The sequence below is a fragment of the Colletotrichum costaricense genome (assembly GCF_030867565.1).
Source record: "Colletotrichum costaricense strain IMI 309622 chromosome Unknown Scaffold_9.1, whole genome shotgun sequence".
NCBI lineage: Eukaryota > Fungi > Ascomycota > Sordariomycetes > Glomerellales > Glomerellaceae > Colletotrichum > Colletotrichum costaricense.
The window spans coordinates 476,080-499,451 of NW_026848238.1; the positions used below are offsets into that span (position 1 = coordinate 476,080).

The 23,372-nt window shown below is 52.9% G+C and overlaps 9 protein-coding genes across 9 annotated transcripts; 7 read left to right on the forward strand and 2 right to left on the reverse strand.

Annotated features, from left to right (window-relative positions):
• Positions 1–2,063: 2,063 nt before the first annotated feature.
• CCOS01_08976 (uncharacterized protein) lies at positions 2,064–3,814 on the forward strand (the record flags this gene model as incomplete). The annotated part of the gene is made up of 3 exons (XM_060457136.1): positions 2,064–2,338; positions 2,399–2,830; positions 2,887–3,814. 3 exons carry the CDS (start codon positions 2,064–2,066, stop codon positions 3,812–3,814), a joined length of 1,635 nt encoding a protein of 544 aa, XP_060311836.1.
• Positions 3,815–4,392: 578 nt separating this feature from the next.
• On the forward strand, positions 4,393–5,927 carry CCOS01_08977 (uncharacterized protein; the record flags this gene model as incomplete). The annotated part of the gene is made up of 2 exons (XM_060457137.1): positions 4,393–4,744; positions 4,813–5,927. The coding sequence occupies 2 exons, from the start codon at positions 4,393–4,395 to the stop codon at positions 5,925–5,927; spliced, it is 1,467 nt and encodes a 488-aa protein (XP_060311837.1).
• Positions 5,928–6,961: 1,034 nt separating this feature from the next.
• Positions 6,962–8,587, forward strand: CCOS01_08978 (uncharacterized protein; the record flags this gene model as incomplete). The annotated part of the gene is made up of 2 exons (XM_060457138.1): positions 6,962–8,412; positions 8,470–8,587. 2 exons carry the CDS (start codon positions 6,962–6,964, stop codon positions 8,585–8,587), a joined length of 1,569 nt encoding a protein of 522 aa, XP_060311838.1.
• Positions 8,588–9,243: 656 nt separating this feature from the next.
• CCOS01_08979 (uncharacterized protein) lies at positions 9,244–10,665 on the forward strand (the record flags this gene model as incomplete). The annotated part of the gene is made up of 2 exons (XM_060457139.1): positions 9,244–9,385; positions 9,443–10,665. The coding sequence occupies 2 exons, from the start codon at positions 9,244–9,246 to the stop codon at positions 10,663–10,665; spliced, it is 1,365 nt and encodes a 454-aa protein (XP_060311839.1).
• A 1,956-nt stretch (positions 10,666–12,621) lies between these two features.
• CCOS01_08980 (uncharacterized protein) lies at positions 12,622–13,639 on the forward strand (the record flags this gene model as incomplete). The annotated part of the gene is made up of 2 exons (XM_060457140.1): positions 12,622–13,054; positions 13,131–13,639. The coding sequence occupies 2 exons, from the start codon at positions 12,622–12,624 to the stop codon at positions 13,637–13,639; spliced, it is 942 nt and encodes a 313-aa protein (XP_060311840.1).
• Positions 13,640–13,745: 106 nt separating this feature from the next.
• CCOS01_08981 (uncharacterized protein) lies at positions 13,746–14,456 on the reverse strand (the record flags this gene model as incomplete). The annotated part of the gene is made up of 2 exons (XM_060457141.1): positions 13,746–14,220; positions 14,275–14,456. The coding sequence occupies 2 exons, from the start codon at positions 14,454–14,456 to the stop codon at positions 13,746–13,748; spliced, it is 657 nt and encodes a 218-aa protein (XP_060311841.1).
• A 1,059-nt stretch (positions 14,457–15,515) lies between these two features.
• Positions 15,516–15,964, forward strand: CCOS01_08982 (uncharacterized protein; the record flags this gene model as incomplete). The annotated part of the gene is made up of 2 exons (XM_060457142.1): positions 15,516–15,721; positions 15,820–15,964. The coding sequence occupies 2 exons, from the start codon at positions 15,516–15,518 to the stop codon at positions 15,962–15,964; spliced, it is 351 nt and encodes a 116-aa protein (XP_060311842.1).
• A 2,298-nt stretch (positions 15,965–18,262) lies between these two features.
• CCOS01_08983 (GMC oxidoreductase) lies at positions 18,263–20,093 on the forward strand (the record flags this gene model as incomplete). Its single annotated transcript, XM_060457143.1, has 2 exons — positions 18,263–18,611; positions 18,667–20,093. The coding sequence occupies 2 exons, from the start codon at positions 18,263–18,265 to the stop codon at positions 20,091–20,093; spliced, it is 1,776 nt and encodes a 591-aa protein (XP_060311843.1).
• A 234-nt stretch (positions 20,094–20,327) lies between these two features.
• On the reverse strand, positions 20,328–22,782 carry CCOS01_08984 (uncharacterized protein; the record flags this gene model as incomplete). The annotated part of the gene is made up of 4 exons (XM_060457144.1): positions 20,328–20,572; positions 20,637–21,248; positions 21,316–21,586; positions 22,315–22,782. 4 exons carry the CDS (start codon positions 22,780–22,782, stop codon positions 20,328–20,330), a joined length of 1,596 nt encoding a protein of 531 aa, XP_060311844.1.
• Between the last annotated feature and the right edge of the window lie 590 nt (positions 22,783–23,372).

Here is a 23,372-nt window from a genome sequence, read left to right on the forward strand (position 1 = left end):
TAGCCGATCCTGCCCAAATAAATCGTGGGCCATAGACTTGTTTTGGAAAACAATTTTCTTTGACTCCATTGTGACTCTTTGTACCAGGACACTCGAGACTCAACCACAACGAACATTACACCCATATAATACAACAGCCTCAAGTCAGTCTACGTATATCTGAAGGCTCTCTTACTATCGTCTTCCAGCTCACTTTAGAAATCACCAAACGCGAGCAACTTCAACACAACATTTCAAACAAGAACAAGAGTGTATAACCGCTTCTTCAGAGAGATAATTTTTCAAGGTAGCAAAGATGTGCATCATTTACTGCTGCACAGAAAGATGCATCCGGTGCAGACGCCCGATAAACTACTACGAGCGACGATTCCCCTGCGCAGAGCGATATTGGTACATTGATGAGATCTCTGGTGCCGAGATTCCCACGTGTCCCAATGATCTTAGATGGATTACAGGTATAGAAGGATGGCGGCCTCATTGTGGTCGGTGCCCGCTCACGAATTTAGCATTTGACAATCCCCCAGCACGGCGATAGTTGACGAGGACCGGCAGATCAAAGAATTGGGGCAAAAGTAGGCATACATTACATGATTTATCTTTAAATATTCCTCCAAAGTAATTAAATTTGTGAAGTCCAAGGCTCACTTGTGGCTCTTGTGGGTTTGAAACTCGGAAAGACTTCATCAGATCCTCACTTGGTCTTCTTGAGTGACTGCAGCAGCCAACGATGCACTAGGTTCAGTCTTCCTGTATCATCATCTTCCACTGTTTAACTAAGTAATCCTAGAGGGCATCTCAAATTTTCATTTATCCTGAGTATCAAAACCCCGGTGCTTGTTCTTCAAATACTTTCTCTGCTAGAAAGCCGTCTTTGCTGTCTATTTTTGGACTTCAATTCTCTGTCCAGAAACTTGATTCTTCGACCTTGGACAAGACAAAGAAAAAGAACTCTGAACACTCGATATTTTGGCTCTCTACTTTGGCTGACCTCGGACGTACCAATGGTTAAGCCTCTTTATCGGGATGGGCTGCTGACATCAGCGCTGTGCCTTGCATCTTACATGCATGGCTTGCCCAGTTGTCCCCCAACCTCACCCATATCATAGGAATCCTTTCCCATCTCCAAAGCGCAGCGATTGGCCATATCGGAAATCCCACTCGAGACCCCTCAAGGCGGTTGCCAAGCCTGCGAAGCCCAACGTCTTCTCATCTTCTCTCTGGCGGGGAGCAACGTATGACACTCGTCTCGACTTGATTGGAAATGGGATCAGGCCGAAGTTCATATGACCGTCGCAGCGGGATGTGGGAAATGGAATCAAGTCTATTAGTGTCCTGTTAACCGTCTTGACGTGTTTGTACTTGTAGAAAAGAAATTGCTGCAGTATTTGCATGCGAAACAGCGCCAGAGCGCATTTGATTGCCAATGAGCATCATCAATTTGATGAAATTTCGCGCAACAACCAGAAGACAAGTAGAGCACATTCAATCAAGCTACGGACCCTGAAGGTAGTAGTCCCAGAGGGTGCATCAGCAAGTATCCACCCGAAGAGCCGGCGCCCCGTTGCGGCATTCCAGATATCAGACCCTAGCGGCATATCAGGCAACAGCTGGAAAAAGCCCCCCTTACGGTCAAACGTATCATCAACGACCTGATTGGAGAGCGAATGATACAAGCCAACAAGGAACATCAGTTGGCCTAGATGAACCGGTCTCCAAACGAAGCCCCTCGTCCACATCTTTTTGGGCGCAAAAAGATAGCCCTAGAGGAGGATTCACGCTAAATTCTGACAGGCGCGCCCGCAGAGGATGGTGGATCAACTTGTCGTTCCTTGGATCCAAATTGGTATTAGTTTCTGGATCTTTTCCCAGGTCTGCGTAGTGCGCCAGGTTGAGGGCGGGCTTGTCTGGGATGATATGTAAAGACGACATCCCTCTAGTAGATGACCGTTGAGACTTTTCTCCTCCTAGTCACCCTGGCTGGTCTGTAGTTCTGGTAGACGACCAAATCACAATCAAGCTGGTGTTCGCCAAGTTGCATCACTCAATAACCACGGCCAAGAAAGATGGCAAGTCAAGTCGGCCAAGGGCTCGGAAACATGGCGGGCAACGGTACAGCCACAGCAGGAAGCTTCCTCGCCTTCTTAGTAGAAGATGTGCAAAAGTCGACTTCCTCGTACGCTACGGTAGTGATACTCCTCGTCTTTGCGATCTTTGTCCACAAGTTCTCGTCGCCCGAGCTGGACAGTCGCGAGCCGCCAGCGATGAAGTCTCGGATTCCAGTCATTGGGCACTTGATTGGCATGATCCAGCACCAGAGCCGGTACTTCAAGGTCTTGGAGTAGGTCCAACACACCCGGAAAAAGACGTAGACAGGCGATGTATGCTGACACTGACACAGACGCCGGAACATGGGCATCGCGACGCTACCTATCCTAAATGGCAAGATGTACGGCATTTGGGACCCGATTTTAATCCAGGCAGTGTACCGAAATCGTAATCTTTCATTCGAGCCATTCGCAGTTGAGTTTGCGCAGAGGGAATTGGGCTTCAACAACGAGACGCTTAAGATCATTGAAAACGGTACCTTGTTGCCTGAGTTCTTTGAGGGTATCCACGTTGGCATGGCGGCAGATAACCTGCATCGCATGAATGCCTCCGCTCTCGCATACGTATCTGATGCGTTGGATGATCTCTGCAGGGGGAATGAAGCTTATGAAGCGAGTAATTTCTGGATATGGGTGCGGGACTTGATGACTATGGCGACTACCGAGGCCCTGTACGGGCCCGGAAATCCGCTAAAAAAGGATGCAAGCCTGATGAAGGATACCTGGTGAGTTGTATCTCGTACACTTTGTGCAACGATCAAGAGGTCTCATACAAGTACAGGATCTTCGAATCGGACCTACCGGTGCTGATGCTGGGCATCGCGCCGTCCATCACGGCACGCAGATGCTTTAAGGCGAGAGCACGGCTTCAAGCGGCGTTGGGCGAGTACTACGGAAGGGATGGGGATTCGCACAAGGATGCATCGCAGATCGTCAGGAACCGCGCCAATGTTTTGCGAAAACACGGCATCCCGGGCAGGGAGGTGGGAATATTCGAGGTTGCGCTGCTGCACGTGGCCACCTCCAACACCATTCCGACGTTGTTCTGGTTCATGGTACACGTCTTTAGCCGTCCCGAGCTGGTGGCACGTCTGAGAGACGAACTCTTGCCGGTGGCGCAACATGGTGGTAACGGAGAGGTCACGCTTGACATTGGCACCCTTGACGACCGTTGTCCCTTGCTTGTGCGCTGCTATCGCGAGGCGATTCGCGTATCAAGTAAGGGAATGGGCAACCGACGCGTGCTGGAGGATACGACGATATCGGATGGTAGTGGGAAATCATATCTCCTCAAGAAGGGGTGCAACGTGCAGATGTCATCTCAAGTCAGCCACAGCTTAGAGAAAGCTTGGGGAAAGGATCAGGAGTCGTTTGATCCAGATAGATTCATCGTCAAGACTGGGAAGGAACATGCCGAGACGGAGAAGCTGAAGCGGGCGGCCTTCATACCCTTTGGCGGTGGGAGACACCTGTGCCCTGGACGCAACTTTGCGTTTGCAGAGAATCTCGGCTTCGTGGCGTCTCTGTTGCTTGGATTCGATGTTGTGCCTCTGGACGGGAACATGGAATCGACGGCCAAGGTTCCCAAAGCAGCGGGATGTTCGATGACTGGAGCCGCCGTTAAACCCGTCGATGATGGCGAGGGTTATGGAGTCCGAGTTCGGAGGAGAGAGGGATGGGAGGGCGTGAAATGGCGGTACATTAGCTGAAACGGTTTGAGTAGATGTCTGGATACAGTCAACGTGAATGGATTGAAATCTCCCCCAAGCCGTTAAGCGCATGATCCCGTGAAGTGTCATTCCTTGATGATGTAAGGCCTGTAGGACCTTCAGTTGATCGCCAAGACCTCATGTCCGGAAACCAGGTTTAGGTATTGTCGGCGTGGCACAAGATCGTAGTGATTGGAGTGAATAAGCCAGTTCCCACGGAAATTGGGGTACGATGATGATGCTACTGCGAGATTCGAGGGCGAGACCAGGGTGGAGCTGTCATGGAGCTTAGCTGGAGCAATCTGCCAAGAAATTTGGAGCTGGAGAGCTGGAGCTGTAGCTCCGGAAGCTCAGCCACACGCTACACGTGACTGTCATCACCCATTGACGTCATGGCAGCATTGTCGGGTTGCAGCTAAGAAATGGCGGAAGGCGCGATACTTGGCCCGGCAGAGAGCTCTTTCTTCTGTTGTCAGTGCTGTTTATTGTTCTTATTCCCTAGATTCCTTAATAGAAATGCTTCCTTTCCCATAGTTGAGCGCACATTAAACACCACAAACCAGAAACAGACGTCGAAAATGAGCTACGCGTTCCGTCGCGTATGCCTGCAACTCCCTACCAGCTTCGGACCTAAGCATGGTCCGTTGCGTCAAGCTTTCCGCCCAGCCGGGCCCGGCATTGTCACAAGACAGATCCCGGTGAACAGACGCGCGTTTGGGCTCTCCACGAGACGGCAAAGTGACCTCGACGACGCCAAGGCCAAGAAGATCAGCCAAGATGACATGACCAAGGAGGAAGAAAGGGAGAAGCTGGAGCGTGACGAGCAGATTGCGTTGAGAAAGCAAGAGGAAAGGCCATGGCACCGCGCCGGAGATGAGACTGAGCAGCGAGAGTTGTGCAAAGATCCCACAAACGGCGATAAGACTCGAGGTATGCCAGCTCTAATGTCACCTGCGCCCGAGCACACGTGCAGTGCATGATTACTTACTGTGAGCCAGGACGACTACTCACGACACCAACGAGGCTCTTGAAGCTCATCCTACCGCTGCCCTTCCACGCCGAACAAGCGCGGAACATACAGTCTTCCAAAGATAACAAGGACGATGACAGGGATTCAATCGCCCCGCTTGCCCTGCTTGTCCACCCTCAGCAGCCGTTGTCCTACCTCGAAAGACTACTCCAGGCTGAAATCCCGCCAATCGACGATGGTCGCCGAGAGCGAATCCCAAAGATATACTTCCGAGCAGAGGGAGACCACAAAGATGAGAACCAGGACAAGAGCGCATCGCAGAAGAAGGAGGGCAACGTCGCCTCTTACTCGGGTCTAGGCCACAAGGGCCCAAAGAAGGACCGCGATGAGACGAATTGGGTCAGATGGAGTAGCAGTACCGAGGTTGGCGACTTCATCCGAGACGCTGCGCGCGGCCGAGAGTTTGCAATTGGTATCGAGGGTTACAAAGAAGAGTTGCGGGTAGCTGTGCCGAGCTTCAATGACCGCACATACTACATGCGCGTTCGATTGCGAAGAATGTCTCGCCGCGTCGAGGAGTTGGCGAAACTCAAGCAAGAATGCGACACCCTTGCGCACCGTGGAGCACATCGCATGGCACAGGGAGGGTTCGGCCTCCTCGCCGGTTGGTGGGGAGTCGTATATTATGTTACCTTCCACACCGATGCCGGCTGGGATCTCGTCGAGCCAGTAACCTACCTGGCTGGCTTAACAACCATCATGGGCGGCTACCTGTGGTTCCTGTATATCAGCAAAGACCTCAGCTATAAAGCGGCCTTGAACATTACCGTCTCAAAGCGACAGCAGGCACTGTATCAGGAGCGGGGCTTCGATCCCTCAGCCTGGGAGGCGCTCGTTCACGAGGCCAACTCGTTGCGTCGCGAGGTTCGGTTCGTGGCGACCGAGTACGATGTTGACTGGGACGAAACAAAGGATCTTGGCGGCGAGGAAGTCATGGAAGTTCTAGACAAAGAGAAGAAGGGTAGACGTCGGAGCGACGAAGACGAAGACGACGCCGAAGAAGAGCGAGCAGAGCATAAACGCAAAGAAGACAAGAAGAAGGAAAAGTCTGACGATGGGAGCGAAAATAAGTCAGCGTCATAGCAAGTTCCTAGAAACCTTTTTCAGGTGCGATACCCCTGTATGAATATAATAGCCACATTCTAGCATGATTAAAACAAACACGTTTCGGAGGACCCTCGGGTAGCCCTGTCCTCGTTTCGCTCTAACACTGTGGATGTTCTGATGATGGCTGACTATTCTATCAAAGACACAGAACGCTGGAGATGGCATGCCGTCCGCAGAGATCTGTCTGTTGTCGGGAGACTTGTCATGTGGCGAGGTGGTATTTCTCCAGAGTCAAATCGCGGGCACCGATCACCAGTTGTTGGGGGAAAGATTTTCTCATGCTATCGAGCTCCATCGGGTGACCGACCACCAGACTCGGTGTGTTCCGGTAAGACCTGCCGAGACGGGACGGATCGGCTTCACCGAGATGCTCCGCTTTCAACCGCTACAGCCCACCACATGCCAATTCCACAAGGCGTGCAAGGCCAAGGGAGCGAGGAAGGCCTTGAAAGGGAGGGGAGCTCTGACCCCTAGGCGCCCAGACACCAAACTGCCCAACACCACCATCCCCGCCGCCGACGCCAACGGGAGAGCTTCACCCCACTTGGTTAACGCATCATCACACCACCACCCAACCAACAGGTCTCTGTTTGTCAGAATCTCGCAACCTTCCATATGGCCCTTCACTGAATGGCTGCGTTGACCTTCGAGAAGGGACACTAGAATCCATCCCCAGATCTGACGATACCTCTCCATCAACCGGGGGACATCAAGGCCTCGTCCGACGATCGAGTACAAAAGAACGACCGCTCGATATCACTCTGAGAAGTTGATCGACCCCGCCATTCTCCTCTTCCAGGCGTATCCCAAACGGCCACGACCCAACCCCCGATTGGACAAGAAAGACGCCTTCCTCTCTTGTCAGTCTGTCCTACCTCGCCGGGTCCCTAGGTACCCTACCTTGCCTTGCGTGCTCGCCCTCCGTCTCGTCCCCCTCCACCAGAAGCTAGAGCTCGGGCTACCAAGGTGTATCCGTACGGATAGAAGCGGTGCAGCTCCACCCCGCCGCCATGGCCCCCCAAATCATCCACCTCCCAGACGGACAGAAGTTTACAGTCACGCCAGTCTTTGCAGGCCTCTTTTTCAAGTCCCACGAGCTCAACACTCACAACAACCCTTTCCCCATCGGCTGGACGATCGTGCTCAATACCGAGGATGCACAACTCGAGGTGGATGGTGTCGACGGTGAGCAGGGCGAGGAAGACCGCGCCCGCCGGCGGCACATACACAGCTTCAAACAACCTACACTACAGGGCGATAATCTCTTCATCTCGTCGATATCACAGCCTTCGAGCACCGAATTCAAGCCCGCCGCGAGCCCAACACGCCAGATCGCCATGATGCTCTGGGTGACGCTCTACTGGTACTTCCATCAACCACAACCGTCACCTTACCTCACGACCGATGCATCGAGGCTAACGCCGGAAGAAGCGCGGCCGAAGGGTGAGTGGCGCATCAATATCAAGCGAGACGGGGTATTGCGGGGCAGGAACCTCATACCAAAGCTTGAGCGCATGGGACTTATTGCATCGCTGGACTCTGCGGTTGGGACGAACCTCAAGGATAACGGCGAGGAATGGTCGCAGATGTTTGTCTCGCGGCGCATGTTTTGGCAGATCCCGGGCCGGCTCTTCTTGTTCACCCTGCAGCGTACTAGTGCCGCATCGACAACGAACCCCGAATCGCCAAACGGGAGCAGGCCGACTTCACCTGCTCGAACCGAGTCGATTCACTCAAGGCATCATACGCCCATACACTCTCCGCACCAATCCACGGGGGGCCGTTTCGATGTCGACCTCCCCGGAGGACCACCGCCGATGACGATGGTCACGACATTGAACTTCCCCATCGGACCGTTCTATTCCAGTTCACATCTCCCAACGTACTACCCGCCAGCGCCTTTGATGTATACGGTCACCAACGGCGTGCGCCACCCCATCCGCAGGAAACCAGGCCGGATGGGCGAAGTCTTTTACTCGCGCTATGTGCCGAGCGTTGGGCAATATCTGTCATTTAGGGTGGCGTCACTTACACCAGAGCCTGTCCCATACCTTGGACCCCTGGGCCCCAAGCCTGTTGATAATGGCCACCTCGCCCACCTCTCCGACACAGAGCTGCTGCAGTCATGGCTGTCGAACCCGCGAGTACAGAAGTTCTGGGGAAATTACTCGCCAGACTTTTTGAGCAATGCGCTGAGCTCCAAGCACTCGTTCCCGGTGATTGGCATGTGGGACGGAGTGCCCTTTGGATATTTCGAGATTTACTGGGTCAAGGAAGATATCCTGGGCCAGAAGCTGGGGAACGATGCTGGGGACTATGACCGTGGCATCCACGTCTTTGTCGGCGAGGAGTGGGCGCGGGGACGGGTGCCGGCGTGGCTGACCAGTTTGGTGCACTGGTGCCTGACTGACGACTATCGTACGATGCATGTTTGTTTGGAGCCACGGATAGACAACGCGAGGTAAGACACTTCAAGAATATCGAGGACGAACATAGCGGGCTAACTCTGGGGTCACAGATTCCTGCAGCATCTTCAATACGCGGGCTTTGCTAAAGAACGCGAGGTTGCGTTCTCTCACAAGCAGTCCTATCTGATGAAGTTGAATAGGGACGCTTGGGAAGGGCCAGCCTTGTGATGAAATGCGTGGGTTCCTTTCTACGAGAAGTATTGGGAAATAAGTACAACACTATACAACCATATAGTTGAAGTGAAGAAGCGATGGTGGATCGCATTTAAGTGCTTACATGTGGTAGAGCCGATGTTGTGCTTATGATGGATGATATAGGAGATACCCGATTTAAACCTCAGAATAGAGGCTAGAACAATCGAAAGAAAAAACAAACATGTCACTACATCACATCGTCTTGCACATGTACCCATGAGATCGTGACCAAAATTCTTCAGGTGCTGTTTCTCTCAGGTGAGCTGTGTAATTACCTAAGGTGCTTAACGCGACGACGTCACAGCGCAGTGCCCGAGTCGCGTGCCTGAGACGGGGGTTCCCAGTCCAGTAGCTTATGTGGGTCTCATTCCCTCCGACTACCTTATCCCGAGAACGTGGTTGGCTGCACGGCACGTGGGCGACATACCCCGGTCGAGTGCTGCGCTGAGGCACTGAGACAGCGGTTATCTTGTGACCGACGTCCGACAATCGAAACCATCGGATGCCAACGCCTCAAACCTAAACCTTTCCAAAGAACGACCGCTCGCGATAAGACGATTTGACCGCCTCTCCCGTCTCTCGATGCCGTCTTCTTTCTGGATTCAATAACAGCGCTGTGCGAGGGAACTATGACCGGCCGATCGCCTTCGTCTTCCGGCCTTCTTCCCATGCCTGGATCGCCATCGTCGTCTTGGGCAATGTACCGCGCCCGCTTATCTGCTCTCTTCCGAAATGCTGATACTCAGGTGATCGTGGCCTTTTGGCTACTGGGTGCGCTTTCTTGACCTCTTTGCGCTAGGTCTGTCTTTATGCTGACATGCGGGATAGGCCTCATCAACAATGTCCTCTACGTAATCATCCTCTCCGCCGCCCAAGACCTCGTCGGCTCGTCGGTCCCCAAAGGCGTGGTCCTCCTCGCCGATGTCCTCCCCTCCTTCTTCACGAAACTGATCGCCCCCTACTTCATCCATCGCGTGCCCTACTCCCTTCGCGTACTGGTCCTCATCGCCCTCTCTTGCTCGGGCATGCTCCTGGTCGCCCTCACGCCGCCTACGAAATCCGTCGCCGTGAAGATGGTCGGCGTCGTCATCGCCAGCCTCAGCTCCGGTGGCGGCGAGCTCAGCTTCCTCGGGCTGACGCACTACTACGGCCCCATGAGCCTCGCGGGCTGGGGCAGCGGGACGGGTGCGGCGGGTCTGGTCGGGGCGGGTCTATACGTGGTGCTCACAGACTGGTGGGGCTTCAGCGTGCGGAACAGCCTGTTGTTCTCTGCTTGCTTGCCATCCATCATGTTCGTGAGCTTCTTCGTCATATTGCCAAAGGGGCCGCTCAAGGCGGGGCGGAAAGAGTACACGGTTGTGCCGGAGCAGGATCTGGAAGAGGAGGACGTTGAGGAGCTGTCGCAGAACGCCGCGTCGTCGGCTCTGCTTGCGCCGGGACCCGCGACCACTTCGACGGCGTATTCGGTACAGCACACTGATGCGCACAGCTTCCAACACAACTTGAAGAGGGCAAAGTCGCTTTTCTTTCCGTATATGCTGCCGCTTTTACTGGTATACATTGCCGAGTATACCATCAACCAGGGCGTTGCGCCGACACTGCTCTTTCCGCTGGCGTCATCACCGTTCAAGGAGTTCCGCGAGTTTTATCCCATGTACGGATTCCTGTACCAGCTGGGCGTCTTTATTTCGCGGTCTTCGACGCCGTTCTATCGGATCCACCGCCTCTATCTACCATCGCTGTTGCAAATCGCCAACCTCGTGCTCCTGACGTGCCACGCGTTATTTGACTTCATCCCGTCGGTGTACGTGGTGTTTTTGATTGTGTTCTGGGAGGGACTGCTGGGAGGCGCGGTATACGTCAACACCTTTGCGGAGGTCATGGAAAAGGTACCGAGCGAGGACAGGGAATTCAGCTTGAGTGCGACAAGTGTGAGTGACAGCGGGGGTATCTGCATTGCCGGGTTCGTCGGCATCGTCATGGAGGTGCAACTTTGCAACTGGCAGGTTGCGCATGGGCGGGATTGGTGTCGCAAGATCAAGGTTGGATGAGAGGTGCTATTGCTGTGCAGCACCTGGGCAGCGGCCTGTGTCGAGCGTGGGGGCCCCGCGACTGGAGAGGGTTCTGGTACGATATCTCGCAAGGAGGGATTGTCCCGTCGTCTACGATACAATCCGGGAACGGGCGCTTAGGTTACACGGGTTCGGGCCCGGGGGTTGGCCGGACGGGGGCGTTGATTAACGACGCTCAGCGCGGCGTGACACAACTTTTATTTCCTTCCCTTTTTGATTCGAGAACATTGTGATCACTTGGGAGCGAAGTGCATTTCAGGCGTCAGCCACAGGATAGAACGGTCGGGGACTCCCTTGTCTCACTGGATTCGGCAATGCATGTCAATTGGGGAATAGCAAAAGACATGTGTGGATGGGCATGAAATCAAGCCAGGGCCCAGGGTGGTGAATGAGGCTGTTCCGACGTCAGACATTGAGCCACTTGCACGAGGGTCCACAAATACGTTTATAGGGGAGAATGGGCGCGCAATCGCTTGATTTTCTGGCATGACTTTTTCCCCGTCTGGTTGAAGGAACAGCTGACACAACATGCCATGATGGGTCCCCCTTTTTGTTTTTAATACCACAAATCATCAATGAGATCAATTAGATGAATCTTACTGGCAAAGGACAGATGCTAGATTCCAGATTCAAGTTTCAGTGATTTGCTCATTGCACCATGATTCATGGTGGTTGAAGAGATTTCCCGGGCCAATTGGGCGTTGATACGTTTGTTCTCGGGAGGGTCCCGGGGGGGGCTAACGTTAGGGACAACGCTGCATGGCAGACTGGACGGTATGTTCCAACGGCGTTGCACTGACCGCCGGGCGGCCATTTGTTTGCATTGTTTTTCAACTTGGCGCGGAAAAAATTTAGTAGGTAGAGAAATGGAAAGCTGAACTGATCAAAGTAGCTTAGGCGGACTTGTTCCGTGTCCGGTGTTGCTGCCACTTTACGGCGGTCAGCGGCGAGTGAGCGGCCAGCGACCGACCCGAGAAATTTTCTGATTCGCAGTCATTTGTTCTTCGGCGTCTTCTTGTATTAGCTCCCCATTCGCCTCGGGGTCTTAGTCTCGGTGGTAATTGTAGCCAAACGTTCATTCATGTAGGAAATGATATTTGTTATCCGCCACTACTCTGGGTCCATTTCCTTGAAAATTTCTCGCCTTCTCTACCGTAAGGTCGCTTAAGGTGAGGCGTGCGGTCACCGGTGTAAGGCAGAGAAGGTAGTCACCGCTGGGCCTGTTCCGGTTCATCTTCGCCCAGAGTTCTGAGTTCTCTTACACTGAGATTTGGATCTGGCAGTCTCTTTTGACCAAGATTCTAGGGCTCGCCTTACCTGCACGACACGATACAATTCTCCTTCCACTTCACCCCTGCTTTCATCGAACACAGATGGTATCATCAACCCAGATACCTATTCTAGCAGTCACCGCTTTCTGGTCTGGTACTACCTTATTCCCACGGCCACCTCATCCGAATACACCTCCAAGCTCCGAATAGGCCTCAGGTCTCATTCACCTCATCTAGAGCTCGACCCTGAGCTTCTGAAGTGCCAAGTGGTGCTAGATTACGGATCCAATATCCGTCGTTCCTTCCCCCTGCAACCTTCCCGCGCCCCTGCCGCAGCTTCCATTTCCATTCTCCATCCCACCTCGACTTCGACCTGAGGCTCGGCCTGCGTTGCTCGTCCGTTGCCTCATTCGGCTCTGACGACCCAAAGCCTGAGGAAACGGAAAGTGATACCACCACCGCCCTTTCCTCTCCTTCCCCTTGAAAAAGGTGCCGCACCTCGACCGGACTTTTTATATCTTTAACTTTCTCTGGATTCTTCTAATCCTTCCACCTTTCTACCACCTTTTTCTCTCTTACGAAAAGAAGTCTCACGCTTCTACTCTTCACACCTCTTCCATTCACACATATTCACACCCGTAAGCGCTTCGGGCACAACTACATAATGGACGACACAGTCGAGCACAACGGCATGGGTGACCTATATGACATGCCACATACCTCACCACAGCCGGCTTCCCTCATCACAGATCTAGCAGACCTGGACCTCTCCGAAGAAGTGAAGCCACGCACATTCCACCTCTTCAAGGACCTTCCGCCCGAGATCCGCATAAAGATATGGCGTCTCGCGGCACCCAAGCCCACTGTCGTGGAGCGTATATCCAATAGCACGACCTTGGCCTATGGACTTCACCGCCCTGTCCCAGCACTCCTGCAGGTCTGCCAGGAATCTCGCGCCGAGATGCTCTATGATCCTGAGAACCCGCGTGGTCTGAGAGACGAGCAGTTTGAGATGCTGCATCTCTCCAGAGGACACCAGGCGCAAGGCAAGGGTGCGTACATGAATTATCGCCATGATACACTCTTGATCTATAGAGGTGAGTTTTGCCTTTCACCCAGTTATCTCACTTTCCAAACAAAGAGGGAAATCTTCAAAGACTAACACATTCACAGGACCGGCTCAGTCAATTATGCCCAGTGCTCTCTCCTTCATCAACCTCCGCCATCTTGCCATGGAATGGGGCCTCCGCCCCTGCTGGGTGCAGGACCACTGCCACAAGGGCGTCCGTCTCCTCCGGCAGTTCCCCAACCTCAAGACGATCACGCTCCTTGTCACCTTTCATCTCTTCAACGCGCTGCCTCTGGGCGAGTCAGGTAGAAAGCACCGCGAGCAGACGCAGAAGCGCCGGGCGCTCAATGAGATCAAGTCGTGGGTTCTTGGAGAGATTGATCAAGCTTTGGAGCAGGACGCCAATGCTCGTGCTGCCGCCGCTGCCGAAGCTGCTGCCAGCAATGACGCCAATATCGATACTAACTATGACCCTTCATCTGAGTCTATATCCACAACATCAGCTGCGCCTCAGTCTTCTACACGCACCACTGTGTCTCCGGCTATCTGGAACCCACCCGAGGTCAGAGTCGTCCCAAAGACAAAGTACTGGAGCATGCCGGCGTCGGCCTAGAACGCCCCGGACGACATTGCTTTCCAGACTGCTATCCAAATCTTAATCGATGGATCTCGGGCTCTCGGCGAGCCAAATATGGATATATATATCCCATGGGAAGTCATCAGCCGTGTTCATCGTTAGTGTCCCGCCAGTCAGCACTCCCTGGGGGTTCATGGGTATTGGCGGCGGAATGATACCCGTAAAAGAGGGAGAGGGCGGCGGTTCTCATGGCACGGTGGAAATCATAAGGAAACATGATGATCTGGGTTATGGGGACATGAGGGAGCGTTATTCTCTTTGAAAGCATAGCATTGGGAAGGGCTGCGGCATCAATGGGGCCCAGGCAAAGGGCCATGGCTTTTGCATTCATGAAAAAAAGGGCATAATGGGGCGTTAACCTTTGATTTTCTTTGATACCAAGTCGATAAATGCATCGATTACACACACAACACCTCTCAGTTCTTACCTCTATGGTATATTGATGGGAATAATGCCCTATCCTCCGTACATGTATCGTTCCGAATGCATTGAAACGTTTGACATCTGAGTGTGTGAGGGTGTTGGTAAGAGCCTCAGGACGGGTACGGGTTGTGACGCTGTTGAGTATGATCATTCAGGGGAAGGGCCTATCGGAGGAGGGGCTGTTGTACCGCTGCAAGTACGGCCTCGACCGACTTGGGGGCTTTGGCAGTGTGGTACGGATACAATGCGCAATGCACTTCAGGCACCGGGTGGCCCCCACGCCAGCGATACCAACACTGAGAATCGCAGCCAGAGTGCATCTTGGCAGAAAGTACGAGGTGTTTTGGTCCAGGCTGCTCACCGCATTCATATCGAGGATTGATTGTCTAACTTCTAAAACGGGATTTGGTTCCTTGCCATCTCCGAGATTCAGGTACGGCAGGCGCCTCGGTGCAATTTTCTCGTGCGAGTGCGAGGCGCGATAGGGGACCATTGTTCGGGAATACGATGGGTGGGTTCGGAGGACGGAGGGGGAGCTCGGTCGGATCTTGAGGGTGCGTTATCCAGATGGGGTCTTTTCGGATTGTATTGGTTTTTGAATGGTCTAGGCTTGTTTTTATGGGTCATGCTCTTCTAGGGTACTAGGAGGCTACCATGGGATAGTATGTTGGCTAGAACGGAACAGAGGGTCTGTACTCTTTTTGCTGCATTCGCGCATTCGCATATGTATTTAGGTTTCGGTGAAGGGCCTGGTTGGTGAGCTGTCGCGCGATGAGGGGGCGTGTTAGTCCTGTTGGTGGCTATTGCTCTTCGATTGGACTGCTAACACTCAAGATCTCCTGTCTTACTGCAAAAGGCATAGTAATCGCCCTTCTGCACCTTTCTAAATCCCTTCCCTCGTTGCTGTTGGGCTCCCTATATAAGGGGGCCAATATAGATATACGCATCGGGAAAATCTGGGGTGGACAGCGGTGTCTCTCTTACGCATCGTGACACCCAAGGTAAAGAGCGAAGATCCAACGACAGGCCCGCAAACCGGAATCTCTCTTCATTTGCTCAACTCGCTCATCGAATTGTTCTGGAAAGCTTCCACGCATGTTCTTTCCGACTTCTACAATCGTAGAAATTTGGGGAAAAGGAAAGGGAGGCATACTAAGAAGGTAGTGCTTGGGGAAAGTGATGCACCTATGACGCACCTGCCCTCACCTTACGCTCTTTCCCCAGATTCGCTCAAGCGTCTTGGTGTCGTCACCGTCCAATTGCACGGCAGCCTCCAAACTTCAACTTCAACTTCATCGCATGGTCTAGCCATTTTGACGCACAACACTGAGATCATTCACTGCAAACGCATCCTGTCGATAAAAAGAAAACCCTATATCAAAAGAGACCGGGATCAAACAGCTCCTACACTCTCCCTCATAACACCACAATGATCCCCGCAAGACCTCTCCCCCTCCGCCGCCTCGCGGCCGCGCGACCCGTTTCCGGACTCGGAGCCACGACGGCACCCTTCGCCGCGGCGCGCCGGGTTGAGGGCCAGGTCCGGTGGAGCACGCATAACCCCAAGGAAGGCGACCTCGGTGGACCCGGTGGGCAGGAGCCTGTGCCGTCTACGAGCAGTGCCGCGCAGAGCTGGTGAGTGCACCCCGTCTCATGTGACAAGAGTCTAGAGGGAATTCTCTTGTTGTTGGAGGTGTGTCCATGGTCCTGTGTTAACGTGTTTTGGGGACTAGGCCGACGTTGGTCGCTATTGCTGCTGTTGGACTCGGTGTTGGGAGCTATCTTGTTCATATGACGGGTAAGTCCAAGGGGCAGGGGACGGTGATGGAGAAGGGGGAGTTTGATAAGTTGGCGGAGAGGGTTGCGTCGAGGAAGTAGAGGGTGTTGGGTCGGTGGTTGGGTCTGGATGGGTTCAAACTTGGGTGAGGTTTGAGGGATGTTAAGGCCAAAAGCTGTCAAGGACCTGTGTAATTTCGAGATTGTAACCGAGCTTGCAGGTTTTCCGGACAAGGATTGAGTCTTTCTAGCGACGGAGGCCGATTATTTGACATTGAAGTTGAGGGATTCAGTTCATCTGATTGAGGATGCACTGGTGGCGACAGTTCTACATACAGGACCTAGGATAGGCATACTTTACCCGTCAACAGGTTGTCTTACCTCACTCGCTGCAATTTCGAATACCTGGAACATGGATGTCAAGACTACGTTTCTCCTCGCCAGTCCCATGACGATCTTTTAAACACACCCGAGACCGGTGCAAGACTTTCTGAGAGGCATCCCCACGTTGACACCACGTCGCCTTTATTATTCCTTCACGGGCATTCCTATTGTCAAACTTGATTCGAGTTTGAGTGCGCCATCACTCTGGTTGCCCGAGAAAGTACTAGCACAACCCAAACCATGGCTTCACCTGATTATTTATCTCCTCAACTTATAGACTAAGGCAATAGAGGCTTACAACTCCTCGATGGCCTCATCTTATGTTCTTTCGGCTGATTCAACTTGGTTCAGCTAGGAGTCTCATGAATCCTGTGGAGACGTTGGTCTTTTGTCAAGGAGAATGTGTCTTTCCCGAATGACTTATTCTCCTACACATAAATTGTCAACTTGTTCGGTAAAACCGGCCGTTGGCCTCCAAGATAGATTCGACCTCGATCAGTAGGGAATTAGGGACATCGCGAATGCCAGCAACGGCAGAATTAAAACAAAAAGAATACGTGATAACCTGGATCAACGTTCGATTTGTAGAAGAAAGAAAAAATGAGGTGAGGTCAAATCGGACGAGGAGGAAACAGAAGCATAGCCGCAGATAATACCTATTATGAATTCTGCATCTTTTCGTCAAGGGGGGCGCTGTAAATGATTGTGATACCAAGATCTACCGAGCTTAATAGCAGCGGTATAAACCAAGCATGTTCGTCTCAAGTTCATTGCTCGAAGTTTCATTGGACATGGTTTCGTTCTTTCTTAATGTTGTTAGTGGAGCATCCGATGCTTATTGTTCTCTTACTTAAGCGGCAACTCATCCAGACCCAGTCGAGAAACCCACATCGAAAAGTTGTTTTCGGCCCTTTATTCATTCAACAACTCAGAATGCGAGCATGACACACATGGGGCTTAGTATTTCCTTAATTCCCTTGATTGCTTAGAAAGCCATAGCTCAGACCCGTTGTTGCTTGTTTTTTCGAGGGTTATGCCCACCTTTTGTATCTGTATTTCCGTAAACCCGTGATTTCATCAGATAGAACTTGCAGGAGTGTTGCTGAGATCCACATATGCGAGATCCTTTCTTGATAGACATCACTTGGCGGATGCATTTGGCAACTGAGCTTAAAATTTAATCGCCGTACCGTAGTGCACAGCGCTATATCGAAGCGACTGTCCAGAATAGCACTTTGAGCATGGAAAGGCCTCCATTGTGTGAGGTTGCAATCGTTTTCGGGCATGACGTATGATGCCAAAGCTTTCCATGGTTGCCGTCCTCAATTTTGGACGACAGTTGCCAAAATAGTCGCGGGAGCATGATTCAAACGTCCGCCACCCTGTTGCGCACTCTCCTCTCTGCTCAGCCCTCATTGGCCTTACGGGGCTATGCTGGTGAGCCACGAGTAGGAGCCCCCTGCAGGGGTCCCGCCGATCTACGCAGATATTTCCGCAGCGACGGGTTCCAGATCCCAGGAACGTTGGGTTTCTGATGGTTGATAAGCATCTCGCGCCGTCAACTACCGGTGGATCGGTCCGATCAGATATGCCCTCATTGCTCTCAGCGGTTGTCGACCGGCCAATGGCATTCAGAACCGCTGAGCCCCAATTGTAACTCGGCTTCTGCGGCTACGCCGTACTCCACCCTGCCGAGTCTTGAGTAAGTTGGCCCGTATGGATCGCACTGACGAAATGGTAGGGAGAGCACAGCTTTTTCGGTCAGCTCTCGGAGGGTCATCGCAAAATCCGGTTTGACGAGGATGGTAGCTGTTTGTATCCGCGCGGGTGACGTGATTGAGGGATTTCAAGAGCTTGGATTGGTTGCGATATTGTTGAATTCTCTCCTTTGGTATTCAATGATATAAACGCAGGCCTTCGCCTTCAAGACTTTGACGTTGGTTCGATAACCATCTCAGTGAACATTCTTTCGCCGCACTTACACTCACTCTAGACTTCAACCTTGTATATACAGCTATGCGGGGCTTCCTCACCACATCTACCCTCCTCTCTGGAGCAGCGGCCTTGGCTGTTCGCTATAACAACGGTTCCAGCAATGGCTACGACTACATCGTCGTCGGAGGCGGCACCAGCGGTCTGGCTGTTGCCAACCGTCTTTCAGAAGACCCTGCCGTGTCTGTCCTGATCATCGAGGCCGGTGGCTCAGTATTCGACAACGTCAACGTCACCAACCCCAACGGGTACGGTCTTGCCTTTGGCACCGACATCGACTTTGCCTTCCAAACGACCAACCAGACTTTCGGCGGCAATTCAGTCCAGACTATGCGTGCTGCCAAGGCTTTGGGAGGAACCAGCACTATCAACGGTTTGTGGCGATCATCGATCAAGAAAGACTGGACTCAGATGCTAACACCCTGAAGGACTGGCCTACACCCGCGCTGAAGCCTCCCAGATCGATGCATGGGAGCAACTTGGAAACGAGGGCTGGAACTGGAATTCTCTCTTCCCTTACTACCTCAAGAGCGAGCACTTCCAGACCCCGGAGCCCGCTCGTCAGGTTGCCGGTCGTCTCGAGTACGAGGCTGATGTCCACGGCGAAGACGGACCCCTCCTGACCGGCTGGACCTACGGCCAGACCAACGGAACCATGCCCGCCGTCCTAAACTCGACCTTCCAGAACCTCGGTCTGCCTTGGAATGAGGACGTCAACGGCGGAAACATGGTTGGCTTCTCCGTCTTCCCCCGCACCGTCGACCAGGCCAACGCCGTCCGTGAGGATGCCGCCCGCGCCTACTACTACCCCTATCAGAACCGAACCAACCTCAAGGTCCTTCTGAACACCAGCGCCCAGAAGCTCACCTGGAAGAACACCGCTGCTCTCCCCACCGCCGATGGTGTTCAGATCGTCTCCGCCGATGGCTCCAGCAGCGTCGTCAAGGCCAACAAGGAGGTCATCCTCTCCGCCGGTGCTCTTGTTTCCCCCTTGCTCCTCGAGCTCTCCGGTGTCGGCAGCGCCAACGTCCTGAAGCAGCACGGCATCAAGACCGTCGTCGACCTCCCTACCGTCGGCGAGAACCTGCAGGACCAGATGAACAACGGCCTCTCCTTCGACATGAAGAACATGAGCATCGACGGCACCCTCACCACCGTCGCCTACCCCTCCGTCGCCCACGTCTTCGACAACGCCGACGAGGTCGCGGCCCAGATCAAGGAGGCCCTTCCCGCCTACGCCGCAAAGGTCGCCTCTGTCAACGGCAACGTCACCCGCGCCTCGGACCTCCTGGAGTTCTTCCAGCTGCAGTGGTCCCTCATCTTCGAGTCCCAAATCCCCATCGCCGAGGTCCTCGTTAACGCTGGCTCGGGATCCTGGAGCAGCGAGTACTGGGGACTCCTCCCCTTTGCCCGCGGCAGCGTCCACATTGGTGGCAATTCCACCTCCCGCGCCGTCATCAACCCCAACTACTTCATGCTGGACTGGGATCTGCTCGAGCAGGTCGAGATTGCAAAGTACATCCGCAAGCTGTACAGCACCGCACCCTTCTCCACATACACTGGCACCGAGACCCGTCCCGGCACGGACGTCGTCGCTGCCGATGCCGATGATGTCGCGGGCTGGGAGAGCTACATCAAGGGCAACTACCGTTCCAACTTCCACCCCGTCGGCACTGCTGCCATGATGCCCCGCGAGAAGGGCGGTGTTGTTGACTCCAGCCTTAAGGTCTACGGTACCGCCAACGTCCGCGTTGTCGACGCCTCTGTCCTGCCTTTCCAGGTGTGCGGTCACCTTGTCAGCACCTTGTACGCTGTTGCCGAGAGAGCGGCGGACCTTATTGCCAAGAGGTCGTAGAGAGGCTATTGGTTCTCAAGATGACTCGGTCGAATTTCGACCACTTTCTTTCACACTTCTCAGTCAATATTATAAACCCAATTAGATGTTCATATCCATAGAGTAGAGTGTACAATAGTCACGCGACTTGGTCAATCAAATTCGAGTTTAGATCGTATCTCTATATCCGCATGGAAACCAATCCAAGGTCACTGAATCCTCGCATGGCTGTCGAAGATTTCTTACAGAAAGCTCCTAAGAAACGGTATAGACAACCTTCTCTCCACTAACAGGACGCATGTGATCCTTCGGCGGCTCATTGACCTGCTTCGGACCAAAGAGCGGGATGCCTTCCGATGCGATGTTCTCTAGTCCTCCTCGCATCATGCGAACCGGGTTTGCCTGCAACTTGACCTTTCCCAACGACGCTTCCGATCCGAGATAGTTATAGAACTGTGTTGCAAACTCACGGGCTTCGAGGTTGGCTGGGAATGTGATGCCTATAGATTGTCAACCAAGGAGGCCCATCACGGATCAGTTAGCAAAAAGCCTGAGGTCACTCACCTTGGTACTGGATCTCTACGCCAAGACCCTCCCAGACTGCACCTGTCACCGGCTTGATACTGAGCTTCGATGGATCAAACCCTGCGAGGGCCGGTGCTCGGAACACCGCCAGCTTTCCCTCGTTGACCAACGTATCATGCACACGTTCGACGGACGGAGACTGCGAGACCGCGTCTATGCCGTAATGGACTCCGCCACTTATGCCGCAGACTTTGCGTACCGATTCTTGCCAGTCAGCGTCTCTGTAGTCAACTAGCTCGTCGTACAAATAAGGGGCTTGGCGCAGCATGCCGTGTTTTGCACTGCTGGCGGCACCGATGAGACGGATCTGAGTGCCGAAAGTTTTCTCAGCCAGGCGCACAAGCTGTGCGGCAAAGAGACCTAAGGATGTTGTTGCCCCGTAGATGAAGACATTTACGGGCTCTTCGTTGGCGAGTCTGAGGTGGTCGAAACTTCGGGGTTGGGTGAATGGCCCCGGGAGCTCGAGTCGGCTGAAGACACCTTGCGCGGCTGTAAGTCCACACAAGCTGACAGTAGCAGCTTCTTGGAACGACATCTCGATGGGAATATTCCATGTGAGGTCATAGTCAATGACGACGTACTCGGCAAAAGCTCCCGGGCGGGAGTTGACAGAACAAGCTACATATCCATAGTCAATACATCAATGGTCTATTCAAACGTCCTGGGTTGTTCAACTGGCCGCCTTGAACGAAGCCAGCTACATGTGTTCCAATCTTGACACGGGGATCATCGATGTTCTGGATGTCTGTGCCAACACTGGCGACCTCCCCAGCGAAGTCACTACCGACTACACGGTACTCTTGTGCCGCAATTGGCTTGTTTGTATAGAGCGCGTCCACATGATTGAGCGCAACTGCTCTGACGCGGACGAGAATTTCTCTTGGTCCAGGTTCCGGAGCCGGGATATCTTGTACAGCAACGGATTGATCCTGTGATTTTAAAATCAAGGCTTTCATGGTGATATCAGGACCGCAACTTGAGGCTCGTTTTCGGGATCAAGGGATTGTGAATATCGAATGAAGTTTATTCAGATTTTCTCCAAGATGGATAATGATAGAATCTATATATGACTAGGTACTTAGGTACTTTACTATAGACTTAGAAGAAATCAAAAGCTAGATCATACGATCAAACAACTTGGCTTTCGAACTCGGTCTACCGATGTCGCGAGAACGAGCAAGTCCGCGGACTTGATGTGTAAACCCCGGTCTTCAAGCTGACGACATGGACTTAATTGCCCTGCTTTGTGAACTTAAGTCCGACCTTGTCTCCAGCACGCATAATCGGACCTTGCTTGAGTCAGTTATCGCGAAGGCTAAAAACTTGTAGTCTTCTGATCTTGGGAACCTTGAGAGGTTGCCACAAGACTTCACTGTTTAATCGCGTGGAGGTAAACAGCAACTTCAGGATTGAACATGCGATCTTCGACAAGGTAGTCCGCTGCCTCCACCAGCCATGTTTGGCAGTCCTTGAGAGTGACCTTTTTACCTGACGTATCCTTGAAATTTCTGTTAGTCAAGTATTCCGAAGGCATTGCAGAAACAGATGTTTGCAAAAAAGCACCTCTGAGGACCTGCCTACTAGGCAATCATACACGCATGAAGTGGTCTGTTCAGAGGTATTGCAGCCATTTGGAGAAGTCAAGCGAAAGCCTCACCTTATCTTCAACTGCATTCAAAGTCTTCCCAGGGGCCTTCGCTTTGTACGCACTAGCCTCAAAACCGCAGACAGGCCTCTCATCAATCTCTTCCACTCCCCAGTTGAGCATCGCGTCTGCTTTAAAGTGCTGAGCATCAACCCACTGCAGCGAAACTCTTTTTGTAGGGATATCTGAGGTGTTTGTGAGGTCATGACTGCGTTTGACCTCGAATTTGAAGCCATTACGCACATCACCGGTCGCGTGGATCTTGACACCGATATCATCATCGGCGCGAGAGCGTACAAAGTATGCCCAGTGATCTTTGAATGGCGAGCCATTGAAGATCAGTAATTCGACCAAGAAAGCTCCAGGGGATCCTGTCGGGGGCACGGTTGGCGGCGGTGGGGCCGGAGCCGGAGTTCGGGCCTTTTCGACAAGCGGCCGGGGCGGAGGTGGCGGAACATCGCCAGTGTGAGAGAAAGACATTCTGAGATAATTGGTGGCGTTTTTGAGTGTTTGTTACTCATGCCTTGTAAAACAGCTGACGTGAGTCTTCAATGTTGGAAGTTGAGGCTTCTTGATCTTGTTGGACACCTTCGTGCACAATCAGGCAGAAACAGCACGCGCTACGGACCCCAACACAATGTCTCAAGATTTCTTTGTTGCCTAGGGATCGCTTGAGCCACGCCACGCCATTGGCTCAGTGGATTCGGCCTGTATGTGTAGCCTTCATCGTCGTGTCTGGATGTTATAGTGACTAGAAGACGGTCAACGGGTGGAATGTGAAGATGAGCAAGAAGCTGCCAGTTGTTAAATGTTGCGGGAGACAGACTGTGATGTGACGAGCATTCGCTTTGTCAATGCAGCCCATCCATCTGCGGCGCTCAATGAAACAGAAGATGTCTAGGCGCTCTTATCTATTTATTCAATGCTTGGTCGCTTGGTGGTAATCTGACGTCTACTCTGTCCGAGGCTTCACCGAGAACTCGTTTCCACGAAAGTCAAATGCGAGGATTCGAAAACTTTACTAGGTTTGCAGAGGAGGCTATCACGTGAAGGAATTGTTTGTAGACTTT